Source organism: Schistocerca nitens, chromosome 2 (assembly GCF_023898315.1).
Source record: "Schistocerca nitens isolate TAMUIC-IGC-003100 chromosome 2, iqSchNite1.1, whole genome shotgun sequence".
Classification (NCBI taxonomy): Eukaryota; Metazoa; Arthropoda; class Insecta; order Orthoptera; family Acrididae; genus Schistocerca; species Schistocerca nitens.
The window spans coordinates 1,183,857,440-1,183,876,990 of NC_064615.1; the positions used below are offsets into that span (position 1 = coordinate 1,183,857,440).

General features: G+C 44.2%; 1 protein-coding gene across 1 annotated transcript in view; it reads left to right on the forward strand.

Moving 5' to 3' along the window:
* The window catches only part of LOC126235648 (dynein axonemal heavy chain 3), a 1,245,905-nt gene that overhangs the window by 1,056,684 nt on the left and 169,670 nt on the right, over window positions 1–19,551 (forward strand). The window contains exon 57 of the mRNA XM_049944362.1: window positions 1,897–2,104. Coding sequence (XP_049800319.1) covers window positions 1,897–2,104 — 208 coding nt within the window. The remainder of the gene's footprint in view (window positions 1–1,896; window positions 2,105–19,551) is intronic.

Consider the following 19,551-nt stretch of genomic DNA (forward strand, 5'->3'; position numbering starts at 1 on the left):
GTAGACGTGGACGTGAAGGCTGGTGACCTGAGTGGAAGGATCACAGCATGTATCTATTCCAAAATTATCATCAACTATTTTGACTCTGTCCTCTTCAAGATTGAAGTCAGGGACATCAAAGGTGATGCATGCTGGGCTGCCAGGCTGCATAGTAGCCAATGTTGTGTTGACAAGGGGATGTTTATTGTGGTCAACATAGGGCCAGTTTAAGTCATAGGAAAAGAAGTAATAGCATCACAGAAAACCAGTGCCAGTTTGCATTTGCTGAGCCTTACATACTGACAATCTTAAAGTGTTTTGCGCATGAAGGTTTTTGGAGTGGTGTGAGATGTAGGTGGAGGCAAATGCAAATTTTGAATATAGCACTTCACCTGTTGTGCTAACATCACAGGTCTGCTGTGTCGGACATTGGTGTCGGTAGGACAAACTCTGCTGTAAGAATAATGGGTAAACCGTATACAATGTTCACCACGGAAGCCTGTAGGTCTTTCTTAAATGCCGTACAATTGCTGACCAATACCCATGGAAGAGCTACAGTCTGTTGTGGCACACAAGTGCAGTGCCATTGCTCCACAAGGGCATTACTCTGCAAGTGGTACACTGTTGTACAGTTTTGAGTAATGCTGCAGAGGTAGCAGGAGTTCATCAGACAGAAAGGATTCAAATAGTCCCCTCAGTCTGTAGTAATAATTTCAGGACAGCCAGAGCATCCTATCCGTGTATCAGTGAAAGCTCAAACTGTACATTCCACTGTGACATCTTTGACTGGCAATGCTTCAACTCAGAGTGAAACCTGATCAGTTACAGAATATAGATTTTTTTATCCTTCCAATTCAGGGTGGGGGCTGACAAGGTCCATGTGCATGTACTGAAATTGAGCACACAGTATACTGTAGCGGCGCCACCATTTATGATAGGGAAAGTTAGATTGGTGCAATATTCTGAGCACAAGTTACAGCCAGGTGTGGGCCAGATTGCAGTGAGTTACGCATACTGACAGCTGCAAAGTAGAAGAGAGGCCACAGGGCTGTCAAATTTCTGAAAGAGTATACGTAGCGGTTTTGCATGACACAAATCACAGGCAGAAGGGGCCCACTGGCCAACCTAGTGTGTTATGACTACGTGACACGAAGTGGCATGTACGGCAAAACAGAGGTGCACAGCCACGTATAAATAGGTGCGGGTTTCTAACGAGATTCATCGAAGTGTGGCAGCTATCCCGGATGGCGGGGCATGTCACACCACCGGCTACACACAGCAGCAGATGGGACGCCAGTGTTCCAGTCCACGGCGGGTCACCGGTTTCACCCTCTGAGGCCGACGCAGGGTCTGTAGTGAGCCGTGCGGCGGGCCACTCCACAGCTCGCTACCGCGAGCAGTTGTCCCGGCTTCCGACACACACCGGAGGCATCCTGAGGCGAGGGCCACAGATTCAGATTCCAGATTGCAGGCACTTGTTATCACCGTGATCTTAGCCGTGCTGACGAGAAGCGTGCACCTGGCCGCCTGCGGCTCACAAGGAGTGGCGCTGAGTCGGTAGGGTCACAGACCACTGAGTCAACTGCCGGCATCCTGACGAAGCCGCAACTCTGCTACCGTCCAATTGTTGTGGCAATGGTGACTTTTCAAGGACTCGCATGTATCCTCATAATATTCTTGTGCTGACGAGATTGCTCTCTTTTGCTGACCCGGGGCACTCGGGTTTTTTGAACTTTAGCTTTGTTCTGTGATTTTTAACAGTGAATTAATAAAAGCTGTCCACGTGTGCAATGGAACCAAACAGATATGTACAAAACATTCTTCCATCTGACTTGTTGTTAACATATTTAAATAAGCTGTGCATTTGTGTTTATAGAGAAATTTTGATGTGTTTTTCACACAGGGCTTCTGTTGCAGGGTCCCCGTGCAGCAGGTATGATTATTAAAGCTATTAAATCAGGAAACTGGGTGGTACTGCAAAACTGTCACTTGGCTGTTAGCTGGATGCCAGAACTAGACAGAATTTGTGATGAAGTCATTGTGCCTGACAATACAGACAGTGACTTTCGTTTGTGGCTGACGAGCTACCCGTCACCTGACTTCCCTGTTTCTATTCTGCAGAATGGTGAGAATATCTGACATCTTTTCCTGAAATGAAACAAAACTTTCAAAGGGAAATCATAAAATTGAAATGAACAGTAAGATCAGAATTTCATCGTGACAGTCAAGTAAAATCTAATACTTTTTCTTAAAATATAAAAAGGAAAATCTGACAGAACTAAAAGTGTTTGTAAATTATTTAGTATCCATTTAAAAGGACTGTGCGAATTCATGCCAGAGTAAAGAAACAGAAACCACTTGAGGTCTAATTGTGCATAAAGCTAATAAATCTAATTACTTCAGAGCGATTGATTGACCACAAAAGCAGTTTCAGATTTTTTTTTAAACAGTGGAAGGTAGTAACTAAAAAGAGTTATGCAATGAAATTTTCATGTTTCTAATGTAAACCTATTTCCTTTCTGATTCATTCTTGCAAATATTTTTACAATTGTCTTTCTTCATCAAGTTATTGAAGAGTTTGTATTCGCTAATATTTCCTATATAGTTGAGGAGAAAACAAATGAGAGACATAAGTCTACATCATGCAACTTTCTCAGAATGTTGATTTATAAGGGAAAAGGGAACCAACTTAAAAGCAAAAATGAGACATAAACTCTATGCTGGACAACAATGCAGGCACCTGATTAGAAGTACTATGAAGCATAGATAACTAAAAAGTGATGTACTGTGGACAGAAATAAGTAAATTTATAAATGAAAACCAGAAGAAAAATATAAATTCTTTTAAACATTAAAATGCACACAGGCCATTGAACTGAAAACCAGAAACGATAGCAAATGGCAAACATTCGAATACCCTTTGTATTGAGGAATGTTAGGATGGCATCGCCACGTATGAGCTCACATTATCTTGTTGGAAGATAACTTTGTAGGGCACTGGGAGATGTTATGCAATGACAGACCTGCACATGGGAGAGATGGAACAGCTGCTGTTCAGATTACCAGATATGTGAACCAGATGCACATCTGCAAGATTTCAATTTCCATCTGGTGCTGCTCCATCTTTGCTTACAATTCTGGACCCGTCTTCAGCTCTCCCTGTGAATTGGTCATGTACTTTCCTTTGAACTATAGACATCAAACCTAAAAATCATATGTTTGACTGCGCTCTCAGTGACCTCATCTCCCCAGATCCACAATCGGTACAGCAGAGAGAGGGCATCGGTCAACCTGGTGATGTCACGACCGGGGCCCACCGTGGGGACAGTGCTGGGGCATTGTACCCACACCATTTGTCTTGCGCACCTGCTGCAGCAGGCAGGGTGTGGCAGAAAGCCAGATTAACGATGGTAGGAAGGGCTCGTTTGCTGCACCACCACCTGGAACTGCATAGCCCCATATGGCAGTTTAATGCATCTACTTGTGGCTTAGTAAATTATATTTGGCACCTCAAAGCCAAGAACAGATGGAACCTGGAATCCCACTTCTGACACGAGATTCTACATCCTTTCAGTGGGCAGGTATGTTGGCAGGGTTTAAGAATGGCGTGGTCTTGTAAATAAAATATCCACGGTTAGGCAAAACAAATTGTATAAGTTTATTTTCTGTTAGAGATAACATCCTATAAGTTTATTTTCTGATAGAGATAATATAATGAAGATAAGCAAGAGAAGATAACTCCAGTAGCCTCTAGTTCCCACTCAGAAGAGAAAGGAACTCAAATGGAAATCCCTTGAGGGAAGTAAACATTATTTTCAAGGAATACTATTGAGAACTGAGAACTGGCATTTGAGCACCGTGAAAGAATGCTGCACTGAACATCAATGTTACACCCACCTTTTGCAGGCAAGCTAGTCCGCTATTGCTGAACATTGTATTTCTACTGGACATTCAATAGAGTATGAGAAAACAATGATTTTGTCCACAGCAACGTCTTTCTGGGACTCCATTATTAAAGAATCCGTAGAAATACGACTGGCGGAAAATCTGTTAAACCATGACAGCGGCTACCAGTTGGACAGTGCATGGAATCCCATTATCTCCACGATTTGCTCAAATCGAAGATGACAGAGTGCGTCGACGGCCGTGGCAAACAGCAACGCAGAGGGCGACTGAGTTCCGCTATTCCACCAGCGAGGGCGCTGCCGGCGGGCAGTGTGGTTCAACTATCAAGTTTTCGACGCATGCGCAGAATACTTACAGTACGCTATACATTGTGGAATGGAGAACGTTTTTGCCAGTCTGCGATGGCTCACCTGAAGATGACTGGCAGGTGCCCAGTTTAAATATCGTGCGAAGTATTGAACGACGACCGGTTGCAAGCCCAAAATTTGTTTGAACAGTCAATACGCCGGGAAAATTTTAAAATTCACAAGAATATTACATGTTTCCCATAGCAACAGTCTCCAGCAGCTGACTGTGCTTTCTGCCTCTGCTACTTTGCCAGATACCCGTAGTTCCCAGCTGAAATAAGTGAGGCCAGTGGTGACAGCTATGAGGACATTGGGCCGCATCGTGCCCCAGTTCTCAGGGCGTAGGGGTCTCCTGTCAATGCCCCAGCAAGGACAGAAATTACCAGAGCCTCGAGTCATACTCTCCAGGTGGAGGAAAAATACAGGGTTGTGCTGCAGTCCAGATACTTAGGTGGCATGTGGCAATTCGTGTCCTGGCAGAGGCAGATTCAGCTGTATTACTGACGTGTGGCTGGGCAGCACGGGCTCGATGTCACACGACTGCCCAGCTGTTTGATGGTGACGAGCTGGTTAGCCCGTGTCTAAATACTGCTGCTCTGCATTTATTTTGAGGTAAAGTTAGTGTTTGTGAGTCGCATCGTATGTTCTGGCCCGAGGCGACGACACAATTGCCATTATGGGGCTGTAAACCTCCTGAAGGCTGTCGCAGTGTCAACACACAAGGTCTGTCGACAAAGTGTCAATTGTGAAGCTGCTCCCCTGCAGTCTGCTTGTGAGCAATGACCAAGTCAGCTGATTTCGTTCTGGTGCTCCACTGCTGGCTGAAAGTCCTGTTATAACTTTACCATTTACAATACAATTTTTTGGATTAAGCTTCTGTGATTTGTTTATCTTTTTTAACTATATACATTGACTCTTCCCACATCACTAAAAGGTTTACTCGTTGATGGTGTCTAAGGAACTAGATGAATAAATGAATGAATGTAGTTTGCTGATAGTCAAACAGTGGTCAACATCAAAAGAGATTGTATGTCATTACGACGATAACTATGTGGCATTTGTCACCTAGATATTCAAGGATATTCAGCATTTTCTTTTCACCATCGGACCATTTGAAAATATTGTCATTGTGTCAAACTCTTGCTAGTGGTTGTAGATCAGTGGGTTTCAGGAAGGTTGCACTACAAGCATGATTATCATTGTAATCATCATCATCATCATCGTCATAATCATTCTCCTCCTTTACAAGTATTATGTGATTACACAAAATGTTCAATCTATCAATGGCATTGTCCTCTTGCATCTCTTCTTTCTTGGTACTGATATTTATTTCTTTATTTAACCTGATTGGTTTAGGATCTTCAGACCCCCTCTCACCCTGGATGAGGGTTTCATGCATACAATACTTTAATTAATAGTAATATTTGTAGTGGGACAAAACTAATAGTACCTCATTGCCATACAGTGAGAAGAGCATCACACATAACTGCTGAACCCCGTACATTACAGTCCATTTGGATTTCACGGTTCCAGATGTGACATACAGTTGTGTAGTTGTTGATTATATGAGATATCATTGCACTACACTTGAAGAGAAATTTAGCCCCTGAAATTTGACAAATAAAATGTTGGAGACTACAGTGTCAAGGACTACGCTAAAATCTAAAAAAGCACATATCGCCTGCCTACGGATATGTTCAGGCAAACGGTTATCTTCTGTCAGGCACATATTGTGCTGTTATATTTACGGAAAAAAGTTGTATATTGTGGCCCTAAACAGGCCAGTCAGATTTAGACTGACAGCCTTGTTATCCTCTACCAATGGCTTCATTGGAAGTAGTGTGGTGGAGCTTGTGGTCTGCACACTTCTCTCCCAGTCATTGTCACGTTTCTTGAGCTCAGAAACACCACTAATCACTCAAGTAGCTCCTCAGTTCCCAGAATGAGATTTTCACTCTGCAGCAGAGTGTGCCTCAATACGAAACTTCCCGGCAGATTAAAACTGTGTGCCAGACCGAGGCTCGAACTCGGTACCTGTCCCTTTTGCAGGCAAGGGCTCTACCGACTGAGCTACCTGAGCAAGACTCACTTCCTGTCCTCACAGTCTTAATTATGCCAGGTCCCGAGATCGAGTCTCAGTCTGGTACACAGTTTTAATCTGCCAGGAAGTTTCAGCTCCTCAGTTGTTGAGTACTCACTATAACAGTCCTCCCACCAAGAAAAAATGCCTAGCAGTTACTGGGAACTCAACCCTAGCCCCCCATATGGCAGCCAGCCCCACTGACCTCTCAGCTGTGGAGGCAGATGTGTTTAGAGAAGTGTGATTGTTACGTGCACATTTGGTTATCCATAGTAAAGTAGTCAGTAAGCTGGTTGACAGATGGCCATACCATAGGTGCAACCATAACGGAGGAGTATCTGTTGGGAGGCCAGAGAAACGTGTGGTTTCTGAAGAGGGGCAGCAGCCTTTTCCATAGTTGCAGGGGCAACAGTCTGAATGATTGACTGATCTGGCACTGGAAACACTAACCAAAACGGCCTTTCTGTGCTAGTACTGCAAACGGCTGAAAGCATGGGGAAACTACAGCCGTAATTTTTCTCGAGGGCATGCAGCTTTACTGTATGGTTAAATGATGATGGCATCCTCTTGGGTAAAATATTCCGGAGGTAAAATAGTCCCCCATTCAGATATCCGGGTGGGGATTACTCGAGAGGACGTCATTATCAGGAGAAAGAAAACTGGTGTTCTATGGATCGGAGTATGGAATGTGAGATCCTTTAATCGGCAGGTAGGTTAGAAAATTTAAAAAGGGAAATGGATAGGTTAAAGTTAGATATAGCGGGAATTAGTGAAGTTCGGTGAAAGGAGGAACAAGACTTTTGGTGAGGTGAATACAGGGTTATAAATAGAAATTCAAATAGGGGTAATGCAGGAGTAGGTTTAATAATGAATAAAAAAATGGGAGTGCGGGTGGCCAAGATAGACACAAATCGGACACCTACTACAGTAGTACAAGTTTATATGCCAACTACCTCTGCAAATGATGATGAAATTGATGAAATGTATGATGAGATAAAAGAATTTATTCAGGTAGTGAAGGGAGACGAAAATTTAATAGTCATTGGTGACTGGAATTCGAGAGTAGGAAAAGGGAGAGAAGGAAACATGGCAGGTGAATATGGATTGGGGGTAAGAAATGAAAGAGGAATCTGTCTGGCACAATTTTGCACAGAGGATAACTTAATCATAGCTAACACTTGGTTCAAGAATCATAAAAGAAGGTTGTATAAATGGAAGAATCCCGATGATACTAGAAGGTATCAGATAGATTATATAATGGTAAGACAGAGATTTAGGAACCAGGTTTTAAATTGTAAGACATTTCCAGTGGCAGATGTGGACTCTGACCACAATCTATTGGTTATGAACTACAGATTAAAACTGAAGAAACTGCAAAAAGGTGGGAATTTAAGGAGATGGGACATTGATAAACTGACTAAACCAGAGGTTGTACAGAGTGTCAGGGACAGCATAAGGGAACAATTGACACGAATGGGGGAAAGAAATACAGTAGAAGAAGAATGGGTAGCTCTGAGGGATGAAGTAGTGAAGGCAGCAGGGGATCAAGTAGGTAAAAAGACAAGGGCTAGTAGAAATCTAAGCAAAGAAGAGAAAGCAGAAAGGTGGAAGGAGTATATAGAGGGTCTATACAAGGGCGATGTACTTGAGGACAGTATTATGGAAATGGAACAGGATGTAGATGAAGATGAAGTGGGAGATAGGATACTACATGAAGAGTTTGACAGAGCACTGAAATACCTGAGTCGAAACAGGGCCCCGGGAGTAGACAACATTCCATTAGAACTACTGGCGGCCTTGGGAGAGCCAGTCCTGACAAAACTCTACCATCTGGTGAGCAAAATGTATGATACAGGCGAAATACCCTCAGACTTCAAGAAGAATACAATAATTCTTGACAGATGTGAAAATTATTGAAGTATCAGTTTAATAAGTCACAGCTGCAAAATACTAACGTGAATTCCTTACAGACAAATGGAAAAATTGGTAGAAGCCGACCTCGGGGAAGATCAGTTTGGATTCCGTAGAAATGTTGGAACACGTGAGGCAATACTGACCCTATGACTTATCTTAGAAGAAAGATTGAGGAAAGGCAAACCTACGTTTTAGCATTTGTAGACTTCTAGAAAGCTTTTGACAATGTTGACTGGAATACTCTCTTTCAAATTCTAAAGGTGGCACGGGTAAAATACAGGGAGCGAAAGGCTATTTACAATTTGTACAGAAACCAGAAGGCAGTTATAAGAGTCGAGGGGCATGAAAGGGAAGCGATGGTTTGGAAGGGAGTGAACAGGGTTGTAGCCTCTCCCCGATGTTATTGAATCTGTATATTGAGCAAGCAGTAAAGGAAACAAAAGAAAAATTCGGAATAGGTATTAAAATCCGGGGAGAAGAAATAAAAACTTTGAGGTTCACCGATGACATTGTAATTCTGTCAGAGTCAGCAAAGGACTTGGAAGAGCAGTTGAACGGAATGGACAGTGTCTTGAAAGGAGGATATAAGATGAACATCAACAAAAGCAAAATGAGGATAATGGAATCTAGTCATGTTAACTTGGGAGGGAATTAGATTAGGAAATGAAACACTTAAAGTTTTGCTGTTTAGGGAACAAAATAACTGATGATGGTAGAGGATATAAAATATAGACTGGCAATGGCAAGGAAAGCGTTTCTGAAGAAGAGAAATTTGTTTACATCGAGTATAGATTTAAGTATCAGGAAGTCGTTTCTGAAAGTATTTGTATGGAGTGTAGCCATGTATGGAAGTGAAACATGGACGATAAATTGTTTGGACAAGAAGAGAATAGAAGCTTTTGAAATGTGGTGCTACAGAAGAATGCTGAAGATTAGATGGGTACATCACATAACTAATGAGGAGGTATTGAATAGAACTGGGGAGAAGAGGAGTTTGTGGCACAACTTGACAAGCAGAAGGGACCGGTTGGTAGGACATGTTCTGAGGCATCAAGGGATCACAAATTTAGCATTGGAGGGCAGTGTGGAGGGTAAAAATCTTACAGGGAGACCAAGAGATGAATATACTAAGCAGATTCAGAAGGATGTAGGTTGCAGTAAGTACTGGGAGATGAAGAAGCTTGCACAGGATAGAGTAGCATGGAGAGCTAGATCAAACCAGTCTCAGGACTGAAGACCACAACAACAACAACAACAAGAAGCTGGTTGTGAATCACATAACCTAAACCCTTGGACTGAGGAGGAAGAATATTAATTAGGTGGTAATCAGATGGTGCGATGGCAGCATATGTCTTGGGTTGTAGTTTGACAAGTGCCTGTTGCCAGGCAACCAGGAAGACATCTGTGGTCAAGGAGTGGTACAAGAGATCTTTTATTGTGGGCAGTAGTGGATCTATAGTAGAACAATCCTTTCACTGTAATGCTCTTGTGTACAGTAGATGCTAATCCAGTACAAGTGATTTATTTCTAAGTTATGTTTTCAGTAAAATGTTAAAGAAGAAACTATCATTTGAGCCGATGAAATAATCAATAAGTCTTAGATTTTTTGTGGTTTAGTGATGAGTGTTCATAATGAGAAGCACTGGTTTAATTCCTAGAACAGGACAATACTGTCAGCTAGAACTTTTATTTTGCCTATACCTATGTTGTGCAGACTTTTTCATGACACTTTGAGTCATCTTGTATTGTTGCATTTTGGGATCCACCTTGCACTTGTTTTATGAACTGAACTTGTTACTTATAACATTATGAAATCTGCAGCAACAGTTTGTGCTATATCTTCATTTGTAACACATTAGTCTTCATGAACATTGTCAGTACAAGTTTCCAGAGAGGAAGCTGACATTTTCACTGTCCAGGCAGGACGTTGCTCGTCAGTCACGGAGATTCGATGATTTCTGAATTATTCTACCCACTTGTAAAAAATGGCTGTGCTTCATACAACTTTCAGCTTACTGTAAAACCATTCAAGGAAAGACATTATGGAAACTTCAAGTGGGTACACCAAGATCAAATGCAGTATTGAAATTGTAAACTAAACATTTACAATATAGAGAAAAGATTGATTGCTGCTCACTGTAAAGATGACAAATTGAGTTGCAGACAGGCACAATGAAAAGACATTTACACATTAGCTTTCAGCCAAAGCCTTCATCAAGAAAGAAAGCACACACACATTCATTCACACAAACAAACATATGTCTCACACTCATGACTGCCATCTCCCGCAGCTCAGACTGTAATGCAGCTGTCACGTAGAACAGAAGCAGCAGTCTGGAGGGAATAAGGAAAGTGAAGGGATAGGTGTATGGGTGAGTGGAGAGAAGAGCGCTGCCTGGCGGAATGTGCAGGGACTAGACTGCCCACAGGCACAGTGGTGGGGTGGGGGGTTGGGGGGGGGGGGGACAGGAAGCAGAAAAGGAGTGGAGTGAGGAAGGGGAAAGACAGGTGGGTACATTGATATAGAGCAGCACACACAGAGGGTGGGAGATGGGAATACTGAGGGGGTGGAAACTGTTGAGTGGAGGTGTGGGGAGAGTATGTTTCTGTAGGTTGAGGCTAGGATAAGTTTGGTAGTAGGGAATGTGCAGTAAGGGTAACTCTTATCTGTGCAGTTCAGAAAAACTGATAGTGGAGGGGAGGATACAGGTGGCCCAGGTAGTAAAGTAGCCATTGAAATCGAGCATATTATGCTCAGCTGCATGTTGGCCACCCAGTGGTCTACTTTTCTCATGGGCACTGTTTGGTGGCAACCATTCATCCTGGTGGATAGCTGGTTGATAGTCATACCAATAAAAAAACGGTCAGTGTTTTCACTGGACCAGAGGTGGGGATGTTCCTACACATCAGTCAAGGGCCCTGAAAATGAGTAATTTTGTGCCAAAACTGGTTGCTCAAATAAAATAACAACTGGAAAATTAGACGCCTGAAAGGCGTTCTGATTCAACATTCTACGTATACTGACCAGCCGAGGTCATACAAAGATCTTTGTAATGGTGGACAAACAGAGAATACAGAAAGGTATGCAGTGTTTGGAGCAGAGCAGAGGTATGACATGGCTGCTTTCACAGGTGGCCCAGCCTCTGATGAGGTGGGATGAGCCTGTGAAAGGACTGGAATAGAAAGTGCTGGGTGGGTGGATTTGGCAGGTATTGTACTTGGGTTTTCCACAAGAATATCATCCCTGTGGCAAGGGGTTGGGATTGGGTGTGTAAAAGGGATGGACTAGTATGTTGTGGAGGCTGGGAGGGCAATGGAACACCGCTTTAGGAGAGTTGGGTAGGATGTCACTCATTTCTAGCCATGTCGCTCGTTTCTAGCCGTGATGATAGGTAATCAAAACCCTGCTGAAGGATGTGGTTCTGTTATTCCAGTCCGGATTGGTACCGGGTGACAAATGGCACACAGTCTCTTACCTCCTCTGACTTTCCACCACGATGTCCTTTTTGTGCATACCGTGCCTGGACTTCTGTCACAATTTTAGTCTTGATTTCCATCTTCACTCCCAGTGCTATCTTTACCTTCCAGTAACGATTACATGCCCCCCCAGGATTGGGTTTGACCTGCTGTCTTTTCCAAATTTTACAAAAATGCATATCATGCAGGGAAGGTCACCCACTGTGGTGTATGCTCAACCTCTGTGCCCTTCCATAGTGGCACCCTCTCTTTCTTTCATCATCCTACACTCAATACTCTTCAAAGTAGCTGTCTCGTTGTGGGGCGGTCATCAAGTACCTGCACAGTGGTAGCCACCTGACGATGTAGGGCACTGTTGGTGCCTGCATTGCACACTCCCCACGTATGCTGTGCAGTGTGTGCCCATCGTGACTGGGGCATGGCGACTCCTGGCAATGGATTACTGGCCAGGCAGCCATTGCTGTGGCTGGGTGGTGCCCATGGGGAGATTCCCATTTGGAACGTATGGCACCATGGTGGATAGTTCCCACATGAAGCAACTTAAACTTTTCCCGCTTGTGGTCACATGACCCCAGCAGTCTCTTCACATGTAAAGGCCTCGTATAATGTAATGAAGTACAATCCTAATGCATTCCCTTCTGTAGGTACACTGTGGGAGGAACACGACACTAGACAATGAGGAGCGAAATCCTCCCCCAAATACCTGGTCTTTACCAGGCTGATAGGTACACCTTTTTGGCCACAAAGTTTGGTTCTACTTATTGAAGACAAATATGAGGAAGTTGCAGAGCCATCTTTGGGATGAAGAGTGATCCTCTCCTGATTAAAATGTCATCTCCTGCCCTGTCACAGGCACTGCTCTCTTTTGAAAAGTTTGGTGACTCCCGAAAAGAGTCTCCATGTGGTCCAGGACATCATCTATCACCGTGATCCTCTTTAGGAATCTGATAATGAGCTGCAGGCCACGTTAGAGTGATGTGGTGTGCACTTCATCCGTCGTGCTTGTAAGGGACCGAGGGAAAACAGAGGTGCTTCCCGGGCCTTCGTCTTGGCTTTTAAGGGTGCTATGTTGCCTAAGATGGTCGAGGTAATGGTCTACTGATGTGGCATGAAACCCTGTGTTCCTTCTCCTAGGGGATGCTTCAGATGTATGAAGTTCAGACATATGTCTTCCCATTGCACTGCTACCCCTCTCTGCAGGGATAGTGGACATCCTCTGCACCCAAATGTTCCTTGTGCCCCCCCTTCCCGCCCCCCTCCCCCCCCCCCCCCACCCCCACCCATCTGTGTAAACTGTGGCGATCTCCAAATTCCTTGCTCACCAGATTGCTCAATGTTTAAGCGTTAGAAGAAAGCCCAGGAGTATAAGACCCTGGATAAGATCACGTATCAAGAGGCCAGAAAAATGTATGAGTGTCTTAATCCCATACAAATGATGTGTAGCACATTATATCACTCCTGTCTAGAGCCTGTGTATTGGGAGAATGACTCACACGTGCGCAGTGACAGATGGTCTGAAGCGGGTTCAGTGGAGTACGTAGTTCTAATTTTCATCTGCTAAAGGACAGTAGTGAACAGATACATTCAGGAAACAGGTCAAGAGAATTTTTTTAATTGTTCTGTTTATTTCTTGAAGGCTTTTTTGTTTATTTTGGTCATACAGTTTTTTATATGCTTCTAGTAGTGTGAATGATGTGTGAATGTGGTCTAAAGTAAATTGTAAGTCATTGTTCTACTGATGGACATTGTACAACAGGGAATTTTGTATCATATGTTAAGTAAGTTTATGGTAAAATGAGAGTTAATTTGAGTGCAAATGAAAATAGTTAATACTGCAAAGTATAAACAAAATATCAGAATGTTAAATATTTATTTCAGGAAAAAGTACAGTTCGAAAGTGTGTTGTTTGTTGATTGGTTAGTCGTAAAAAGTGCAGTCTAACATGGGAGAATAATGTTTTTTCATTGGCCTTAAAGAACACTGACGAATCAGAACAGAGTATTCTCCACGTGTCTTTTCTCTTTAAGATATAGAATGCTTACAGCAGTATAAGCATTCAGAGCCCAGCCTTTCAATGGTACGGTCGAGTGTAGTATGAGCTCCGAAGGAGGTTATAATTTGCCAGTTTTAGTTGTGCTACATGATTCAAAAGTGTTTTAAAGTGAAGGAATATTTATTTTGGTGTGTTATTTATAAAGTACAGATTTTTAAGTAATTTAGTGTGCAAGAAAAGACAGTAATCCTGTGTGGGATATTGAGCAGATTGGTGACTAAAAACTTGAGTGCATTAGACACCAATAAACTTAATAGTATGGCAAGCATTTTCATTTAAGAACAGTACATGCTTAGTAGCTGTTCGGATTTTGGGAAATACATTACCATAAATTTGCTAATGTGAATGAAAGAGTTTTAGCATAACTGTGTTAAGATTAGCTCAGACTTGGCAGTGAATGTGTACATTATCAAGCTTCAGAATATACCAAAGTTTTGTTAATATTTCCACCTTTCCTTCAAAATGAAGACCTTTTCCGCATCCTCAGAACAGTTACGTTGTATGCAGCCTGGTGGAGTTGCAATACGGTAGGTTTCCGCTCGGCATTCCTACCAGCAATCTGCTGCTATGAGTTCACAGGTACGTGCAGGTAATGGACGAAAGAAGGCATGCTGCCACACTCTGTTGCACCTTGTAGAGTGGGCCCTCAGAACTGCACATTAATACCTACCCCCCAGGTGATTGGGGGCCCTTCTGGTGCTTCAATTGCACACCTTCTGGGAGCGTTGGCTCACCACCTACTGGGGACAACAGTCGCCATCCCCAAGCTGGAGGCGCCTCATCCTCCTCTGGCTTCTCTAGCTAGGAACAGGTCCTTGGGACACTACCCTATATGGTTCCTGCTGGTCCACAGCCAGACGCCACCTGGTGGCTGAAGGACCCACAGGCTGCTGGACGTCAGACTTCCTCTGTCACTGAAACCAATTCAGGGAAACTTTCCCAGTCCTCGTCTTCTAAGGAGGAGGAGGACAAGAAAGACAAAAAGTAGTCCTCTAAGATGAAGAAAACTCCAGAGTCCCCCATACCACCAGACTCTGCGTGTACTGCTTCTGTGTTCAAGGTGACAATCCTGGTGGTAGCTCAGGTACCCGACCTCCATAGGCAATGTGCTGCACAACCTGTGTCACTGGAGCCCCTGACATCTGAACCAGAGGCAGCACATTACCCTGGGTCATAACTTGCCCCTCCCCCTCCCCTCTCCTGATTTCTTCATGCCCCTGCATTCAAATTCAGACAGTCTGATCCTCCAATGGAAATTTAACAGATTTTTCCACTTTGCTAGGCTATGGTAGCTCTTGAGCACTTACTCTACACTGTATATTGCCATCCCGGAAAAGTGGTTTCCAGCAATTTGGACCCCTACCTATCATGGCTACCAAGGTTATTGAATCATACTGACTATGAGAGGATATTCGATGCAGTTCGTATGTATGTGCTCAACTGTATTTACAGTGACCTCGTGCCTCTCAATACACCTTTGGAGACGTGGCTGTTCAGGCGAGGGTACCCTGGTGGGCCCCAGAGATTGCTGCAGCCATCAGAGATCTTAAACAGCCTCTCCAATGCCATAATCAGCACCTTAACTGGAACACGTCATTACTTTAAACACCTCTATGCTTGCATCCACTATCTTATATAACGGCAAAAGCAAGAGTTCTGAGAATGGTACATTTCCTCCATTGGATGATGTACCTCTCTATCATAGGAATGGGCAGAGAGCAGACACCTCTATGGCTTCCAGTCCCTTGCAGGTGTACGAAGTATTTCCTCAGATGGTGCCATTTATACTGATCCAGACCCTGTTGTCAAACATTTTGCTGAGCATTATGCTCGTGCATCTGTGTCTGAGATCTACCACCCCATCTTTTGGCTCATAATATAGTGGGTGGAGCAAATGCGATTATCTTTTGCTACTCACCACCTGGACTGATATAATGTGCCATTCAGTGAATGGGAACTCTCCAGTGCCCTAGCCCACTGCCCTGATATGCCCGCAGGGTTGGATTCCATCCATAGCCAAATGCTGAAACATCTCTCAGTGGATTGTCAGTGTCATGTCTATGCCAACTTTAACTGGATCTGGAATGAGGGTAAGTTCCCATCTCAGTGGTGAGAAAGTGCGCTAGTTCCAGTGCTGAAACTGGATAAGAACTCCTAGAGATGGACAGTTATTGCTCAATCAGCCTTACCGATGTTCTCTGTAAGTTGCTCGAATGCATGGTGAGCCAGTGGTTGTGTTGGCTACTTGAGTCTCGGGGCCTTTTCCTGCATCTCAGGGCAGTTTTCACAAAGGCCACTCCACTGCTGATAATTTCTTTCACCTGGAGTCCACCATCTGGATGGCGTTGCACAGTATCTGATCACTGTCTTTTTTGATCTAGAGAAGGCTTATGACATGGCATGGGATCATCACATCCTTACTATGTTATATGAGTGGGTCATCCAGGGTCTTCTCCCAATTTTTGTCAAGAACTTCCTGTCACACCATACATTCTGGGCTCAAGTGAATACTTCCCTCAGTAACCCCGATATCCAAGAGCATGGGATACCGCAGGGCTCACACTCAACAACCCCCACTTTCTGGTGGCCGACAATGGTCTAGCAGTGGCTGTGGAGTCTTTGGTGATGCCCTCCTTATATACCAATGATTTTTGTTTTATTATTGCTCCTGTAGTATGGGTGTTGCTGACCATCATGTACATGGTACCATACAAAAGGCACAGTCATGGGCTTTCACTCGTGACTTTCAGTTTTCAGCTGCCAAGACTCATGTCATGTGCTTCTGTCGCCATCACACTGCCCACCCACCCACCCACACACACACACACACACACACACACACACACACACACAGAGAGCTTTACCTAGATGATCAACTACTTTTTGTAGTTGAGACACACAGCTTTTTGGGACCAGTCTTTGATTCTCAGCCGACATGGCTTCCCCACCTTCGCCAGCTTAAGCAAAAGTACCCGCAACACCTCAGTGCAATTCACTGTCTCAGTAACATTAGCTGGGGTGCAATCACTCTACCCTTTTGTGGCTCTAAAAATCCTTGATACTCTCCTGTCCTCATTATGGGAGTCTTGCATACAGTTCAGCATCACCTTCATCATTGTGGATACCGGACCCCATTCATCACAGTGGGGTCTGCCTTGTGAAAGTGCCTTCCGAACTAGCCCTGTGAACAGTCTACTAGTCGAGGCTGGAATCCCTCCAGTACCAGTCAGATGCCAACAATAGCTGCTCAGTTGTATGATACTGTAGAGATGTACATAACTAATTATGGTATACATGTCCGTAGCTTCCTGAACATCCCAACTACCATGTCCTTTTCCCCGGAAGGGAGCTCCACCTCCCACAACAGTGACTGAGAACTACAATTGCTGCACACTTCCAGTGTCTCTGTTCAGAACAGCAAACTTCATCCATTGCTGCCTCTGGTCAGGGAGACACTGCATCTGCCCCCATGGCTTGTGACCTGACCTTGCATTTGTCACGATGTCTCCTTTGGTCCTGAAGATTCTGTTGACCCCAAGATTTTTCACCACCTGTTCCTGGCTGTCCTTGAGACATATCCAGGTTCAAAAGTGGTATTCACCAATGGCTCAACAGTCGACTTACAAATAGCCTTTGCATAGACTCGTGCATGGTGCAGTGAACTCCACTCTCTGCTAAATGGCTGCAGTGTATTCAATGTTGAATTGATAGACATTCAATTAGCCATAGCCATGGTTCAAATGGCTCTGAGCACTATGCGACTTAACTTCTGAGGTCATCAGTCGCCTAGAACTTAGAACTAATTAAACCTAACTAACCTAAGGACATCACACACATCCATGCCCGAGGCAGGATCCGAACCTGCGACCGTAGCGGTCGCTCGGCTCCAGACTGTAGCGCCTAGCCATAGCCATGATAGTTCTTGCACTGCCAAGAGTGTCCTAATCTGTAATGACTCCCTTAGTGGCCAGAATCTCGTCTCTGACCTCTGTCAAGCTGGATGGCCAGTCATTTTCATTTGGACTGCTAGTCATATTTGTATTTTGGGAAATGAATGAGCTGACCAGTTGGCCAAGCTGGGCCACTAGGGTGCTGATTCTGGAAATAGGGATCCCAGAACTGGACCTTCAGTCATTTATAAGCCATTGATTCCTGGCAATCTCATTTGCCCTGATCTCTCCAAACAAAATGAGGACAATTAAGGAGATCATGACCATTTGGCAGTCTTCCATTTGTGCTTCTTGCACAGAAACTACCATCCTCTGTCAACTCTATATTGGCCACACTTGGCTGACCCATGGCCACATTCTCTGATGTCAGGAACCTCTTGCTGCCAATGTGAAGCCTGTCTGCTGGTGGTCCACTTGCTCATAGACTGCCCCAATTTGGCTACTTTGGGGCAGCATCTTAATCTTCCTGACATGCTACTTCTGGTGCTAGCAGACGATGCCAAAGTGGCTGACCTTATGTTTTATCCACGAAGGTGGTTTCTATTCATCTCTGTGAGGTAGGACTTTTTGTACTTATTGAATGCCTGAGGGGTTGGTGGGGCACCCCTTCCTGCTCTCCCCTCCTCAACCCCCACCCACCTCTCCCAATGGTCCCCTTAGTGCCCTTGCTCAGAGACCCAGCCTGGCCAGTACCCTTTCCACCTTTTTATTCTTTTTCATTTCTTGGTTTTAATGCCTTGTCTTGACTCATCTTTTAATGTCTTGTCAATTCTGTCTTTTTCCTGCGCTTTTATCTCTGTTTTTATTATATTAGTTACATTTAGGCTTTCCAGGATTTGCCTTTCACCTCCTTCATTTGATGACCACTCTTCATTTGCCACTTAATGGATGGAGGGACTGATGATCTTGCAGTTTATTCCCTTCACCCCAAACTTACACCGTTCCAGGTGGCCATGTGAATTCTTATGACTGCTGATAAACCATCCCTAAGTGGCCAGACTATATGGAAGAGATGTTTTGGTGTGGAAGGTATGACAGCTGTGAAAATGCAGGGAGTGTTGGTGGTTGGTTTAATGCAGAATTGCGGATGGGGACAACAGAGACAAGGAGATCAACATCCAGGAAGGTGTCATTCTGGGTTGAGAAGGACGAGGTGAGGTGGATGGGAGAGAAGGTGTTGAGGTTGTGAAGGAATAAAGATAGAGTGTCTTGGCCCTGAGTCCAGATCATGAAGACACCATCAGTGAACCTGAACCAGACTTGGGGTTTGACTTTTGGGAGGCTATAAAAGTCTCATTTAGGTGGCCAATAAACAAATTAGCATAGGAGGGAATCATGGCTGTGCTGCAGAATTGTATGTACACCTACCTTTCAAAGGAGAAGTTGTTCTGAGTTACAGTAAAGTTAGTAATGTGTAAGAGAAATGTGGTAGTGGCTTTGGAGTCTGAGGGACGTTGGGAAAGGTAGTGGTCAATAGCGGTAAAATTGTGAAGTGGCGTCAACAGTGATAAGTAGGGATCCAGGAGGTAAAGAGGTGGGGTTGGTGTGGACAGTCAGTGAAGGAAATGATTGCTGTCTTTGACATTGGAGGCAAAATGTTGGGAATTGGCTGTAGGTGTTGGTCAGTGAGGATCTAAGTTCTTTCAGTGGGGCACAATAACCAATTACCCTGTGGCGTCCAGAATTGTTGGTTTTGTGGATTTTTGGAGCATTCTGGGTGTGTGGGGAGTCACGGGGTACGGCAAAGTGGAATGTGAGAAGGGGTTCTGGGAAGTGCCCGAGGCTGTAAGTTATGATGGACTTCTGTGATGGAATCATTCTGGCAGAGTTTATGGGTGGAGGAGTC